We start from the raw sequence: 5,453 nt of genomic DNA on the forward strand, positions 1-5,453 counted from the left end.
ATATATATATATATATATATATATATATATATATATATATATAATTTTGTCATTCAATCCCCTTGGTAATCCGAGACGTAGTGATTTGCAAATTCCTTTCCTGGTATATATATATATAAAACCCTGACTTCTTTAGAAATCATCCCCTCGAATGTCCCCGGCGGCACAACAGAATGGAATTCGAGAAATCCTGTCTAGAGCACGTGTAAGACATCCCTTAACAATAGCGTCGGCTCGGCTAGACAGTATCCATAGATACCGGTTTATATGCGTGTTCAAGGGTGTAGGATCTATTTCTGAAACAGTAATGACGTTAAGGTATAAAAAAGATACTGACAAGAGATGCAGTAAAAGATATGAGGGTGTGTTGGATGAACTATAGCCAGATTGTCGAGCCATTGTCAAATCCAGCGAAGAGACGGAGAGCCAAGATACCTTTGCCGAGGAGTCGAAGAGAGAAGTTAAAAAAAAAGAAGCTATTGACAATATAGATGATGATGGTGATAATGAGGATGAGGATTCGGGGACAATGGCAGTGGCCTGAGGACTAATAGATTTCGTCGGCTGGTGTGTTGCAGCCGGATCGGCAACGTCCTCGGATTTGGTCGTCACGGGCGCATTACCGGGATCGTTGTTACCGACCGAGCCCGGAGGGGGTACCTGGGATTCCCCGAGACTCTGTCCCCTCTGCGCACGCGTCTACAGCAACAACAGCAACCTGCGACGCCATCTTAGATCGGCCCACGCCACTGCCACCGATCTCCTCGAACTGACCTCGCTACAACGCAGACAACCACCCGTCATACCGCTACCCTCGCTAGCAACGAACCAGCCAATCAACGAGCCCACCAAGGCCGCTCTGGGACTACTCGGCGCCTCGTAGTCCAATGGGAATGCTCTATCCTTGTCCGGGTTTCAGTGACGTCATCGGTCTGGCGCATGCGCCCTTCCACCTACGGCCATTCGGCGTAAACATCTCGTAACAGTTTCCTCGCCACGAATGGTTTGAACGCGGCGTCGCGTTCTGGGACTGTAGGACCCATGAATATCAGTGTGTTTATAGTCGGTCGCGTCCGTACCAGAGAGACTGTCGTTTCGTGTAGTACTGATCGCATAATAGTGTCATAAGTCTCTTTGCATAGTCACTACACGACAAGACCAACAAAGAAGTTTCGAGAAGTTCCATGCAAAATTCATTGGACTGACGCAGGAACCTAAGAAATTTGAATTTTCTTATTGGTTATCGTGACTTTGCGAGTACACAGTACCCCCCCGCCCGTGTTACGAACGTCAAAAGCTTTAAGTCGAGAATCCCCAGGATGCAGCTTTCCCGATGTCATGTCCTCGAGCAAAATCCGATAAGCCGAGCATGAAGGAATTGTGTGACGCGTTTTCTATAGGTTCGAGAGATCAGAAGGATTCCGTACTTTTGTGATATAGATCGGTGTTGTGTGCGATCGTCCATTGACGTTCATACAAATTGATGTCCAGTCAGAATCTGCATTTAATAAACTATTGATTAAGTACAAAAATAATACACGTTATTGCACCCCCTTTGTCACATCTTCGCGTACCACTCAGTACCCGTTTGGTTGTTCTATAAATAAATGTATTATTGTCACTCGGAGCTAATACCTTTGTCTTCTTAAACACAGCGACGTTATCTTAATTAATATACGGGCTGCGTAATGAATCTGGCTCTGTCAATGTCCATGGACCGTTTCGAAACTCGCTAGATAACTCCAAGTAATTAATCCCATTCCCAAAGTGCCTATATCTAGCTTGTAAGTTATTTACGAGAGCAACAACAGCATGAGGTTTGCGTGTAATGGATTTGGAACGATGTCAGATATACAACCGTGTAATATCAAGGATGTATCATGTGGCAGTGATCAAACGGTATGGAATTAATCTTATTTTTTTTTTCGGGGTAGCTTAGCCATGATTTTATTAGATTTCGAAAATTGATAGTATTGCTCAAGCAAATCCCCTATATACAGGTATGTGATATTTAAGTAATTTTCGTGGAGATTACACCGTTCCAACGTAGTTCCACTAGAAATTGACCGAGTTACCACCAAATCCCCTATCTTCGTTAATCTTATTAAAGGTGTTTTTTTCATGGTTTCCCGAATGTACTATCGTAAAATACACCATAAACGTACTTCAGCCTGTCGTCAAATGCGCGTAAAACACTAACCAAAGGTACTCAATTGCAAATTGTGTAAATAACATTTTCTCTATTCACTACACGCAGTATACTCGTGCGGAAATGTATAATGTATACGAGATAGAGACCTACTGCGCAAGCGCCGGTAAGATTTCTTATTAACGATTAAACAGTTATTTCATATCATTATATTATTTCAATAATCACAATCCGTCAAATTGACGGAAGCTTACGAACGTGCTGGAGCAACAAATTTTCATGCATCTTATCAAACCTTCACGTCGTAGTATTATGCTCTATAAACAAGTTTTCGAATTCCGGACTCCTTGAGTGCCGCATTGAATTTCGCACTCTGATTTACATTCAAATGGGGTTAGCATACCTATATATGGTGTAGTTATTTTTAGCATGATGGTGGTGATAATCTCACGTTAGTTTAGATAGACACGTCTTATACAGGAAGTGCTGGGAATTTCTGGTACTCGTGTAAGGAATGAGGGAGCAGATATAACGGAACAGGAGAGATGGAAATGGACGATAAAGGTGATAGAGCGGTAATTGCGTTTTTTTTGGGGGGAAACTTTCATAAGGGTACAGACGTCAAACGACTTCGTTCTGCGACTGACAGTAGCCTATTCTCGTTTATTTATTTCACGGTCTTTTTCATTATGAACGTTGCCGGAGTCGTCATCGTCATTATATTTTTTTCTTTTCTTTATACACGTGGTAGATTGGGTGAGACGGGCCTCTTGAGGAATTAATGCCGTGGAGACGATTTCCAAAATTTGTCATGATTGCTCCATTCAGATAAAAAGATATATAGAAAAATTATATGCTATCAGTATAAGACTTTCACTAGTCATATATGAGAATAGACATTGATATAAAATTCGTTGCATAAAGGTTGGTACACAATGTCTATCACTCTATGCAGTCGTCTTTTCGTGCGCAGGATCGATTCGCTTAATTTAAATTTTTCATTCTGGAATTGACTTAACCTCTTCGAAAATTAAATTTGTAGGTGATTCTGGCTTTATTTAAATTTCAAGTGCGAGGTCTAACGGGTGTTAGGCGCTTTTATTTGGCTACGACTAAGGGTCGAGCCCGCCTCGACCTGTAAGGGATGCTGCGATTTCCTTTTATTTTCTTTACTCATGGCTGCGATGTTCTTGAAGTTGGTAGTCTTTGGATAAGAAGATTGGGCTGAATTAAGAAACTCGTGTAAAAACAAGAAGAGTAAATATACTCGTACCGTGTACCGACTATACCTATATATAAAGTAATATCCCTAGATATAGGGATGTTCCGTTCTATCGTGTCGGAGCCGTATAAAAGAGAATTGGTAGCCTTTGTGAAAAAAATTGAACATATTTCTTAATTTTGAAGAGCCTCTCGTTGCATCAAAAATAATATTTAAATCAATTTTTCCCATTTACTAAGCGGAGCCACGAAAATGACTTTGAGGGGTCACTCCTTGTGGGAAATATAATAAAGCAGACTTCATAACTATTTTTTTCAAAGAATTTTTTGCCCAATGTTGATATATATGTGTGTATATAAATATATATATATATATATATATATATATATATATATATATATAAGTATGTCAAACGGCAGTTTCCAGACCATGCGGCATTCACAACAGCAAGGTAATGTTTTTAAAAAAAAAAAAAAAAACTAGACCTTGGGACATGTAGCATTAGAATTCTAACATAATCTAACCTAACGAACAACTTCTTAGCCCATCACAACTCGGAGTGTCCAGCATCAAAAATTTGTTGGAAATTTCGGTGTGAGTGTCGCCAAATGTCTCTGGAAGTATACGTTATATATAGGATTTTTCCAGGTCTACCCTGGAAAATACCAAAAGTCCTCATAACTGCCAATACACAATAAAAAAGGTCTTGGAAAGCACCTTTTGTAATATTTACACACGTATATGCATATACATATATAGAAATTGTACCTGAGATAGGTTTACGTAAAAAGTAAAGGCGACTCCTTATTTCTATATTACGCACACCCATCTGTGTTAGATGAACGCATCTGATTGCCCAAAGAAATCCAGTTGTTCACAGAACTCCTCGAGAAGTAAAATCTGTTTGCTTTGAAATTCTTCGTGAAACGAGCGCTGATTTGCTTTTTGATCTTCATAAGAAAAAGTGTTATTACACTTCTTTCAATTAGATGCTGTACGCTGGTCCAGAGTTTCTTATATAAATAATCCCACGCCACCGTTAATATACCTATAGTGATGGTATAACCATATATTTTAGTGTATATATATGTGTATATATATATATATGTATATATAATTTTGAAAAAGTATCATATAACCTTTCTCCATTATCTTCATTATCTTCATCTCCATTATATTCATGGTTAATGAATATTTTCGGGTCACTTTCGAAATGTCAACAAGTCTCAATATCCTTGTCCGTCATTCGCGTATGATTGGTACTTGAATATTTTTATTAGAAACACCTCGATTGCGTCTTGTCTTATGTGAAATCTACGAGAGCGTGTTGTCCAATCGCTATGAAATGAGATATAGTAAAGGGGTGCAATATATAGATATATAATATACATAAGCGAAGCACGTGAAACACGAAGACAGCCAGTGGGAACTGGTTTTGTCGAAATAAAACGGAAACGGAGGAGTTCTGGAAAGGGTTGATAATAAATATTTATGAAGGTTCTGGAAATGCGAAATCCAATCTCCTGTCGGGCGGAGGACTCGTTTCGACTATCATCGGCAACCGCGAGGCAACGACAGTATCTCATCTGGGTGTGATAGGGTATTTTTTTTTTTTTTTTTCGTGAACAGATAAAAAAGTCTAAAAAAAATATGAAAAAGCAAAATGTGGAAAATTTCATGTATGGAAGAAGTTCCGTATAAAGACAAGGACAAAAGTAGCGTTACAGACGTAGCCGAATGGCCTTGATATTATTTTGCTTGGAATTACCGTGGAAATCCCATAGGTGTCACTGTGGGCGTCGAGACGAATTTTCCTTTACATTTTGCTTGCTTGACTTTTCTCTTTTCTTTATTGTTTTAACACCTGGTCCGAGGGTACGTAATCGTGAGTATTTTACGTTGGGTGACGTTGCTTTAGGATACAGAAACAGGTATAAAAATACGGTCAAGGAAGGTCGACCTTTTACGTCACGCCGTTGCGGAGGGGGGAGCTCAGAAGCTTCCAGACTGTTCTATTCCCAGGACAATTAAATAGTCATTTGCCGGCGACTTTAGCTCCTAGGGAGTTTCGTTAGGTTGGTG

General features: G+C 39.6%; 1 protein-coding gene across 3 annotated transcripts in view; it reads left to right on the forward strand.

Annotated features, from left to right (window-relative positions):
• LOC107263500 (protein abrupt) overlaps nucleotides 1–5,453 on the forward strand; it is a 57,664-nt gene that overhangs the window by 32,141 nt on the left and 20,070 nt on the right. The window contains exon 7 of one of the 3 annotated variants that reach the window (XM_015730783.2): nucleotides 579–1,863. The exons of the other annotated variants lie outside the window; for them this stretch is intronic. Coding sequence (XP_015586269.2) covers nucleotides 579–883 — 305 coding nt within the window. The 3' untranslated portion in view covers nucleotides 884–1,863. Of the gene's footprint in view, nucleotides 1–578; nucleotides 1,864–5,453 lie in introns of those variants that run through there. 3 annotated transcript variants of the gene reach the window in all.

Source organism: Cephus cinctus, unplaced genomic scaffold (assembly GCF_000341935.2).
Source record: "Cephus cinctus unplaced genomic scaffold, Ccin1 Ccin1_scaffold0153, whole genome shotgun sequence".
Classification (NCBI taxonomy): Eukaryota; Metazoa; Arthropoda; class Insecta; order Hymenoptera; family Cephidae; genus Cephus; species Cephus cinctus.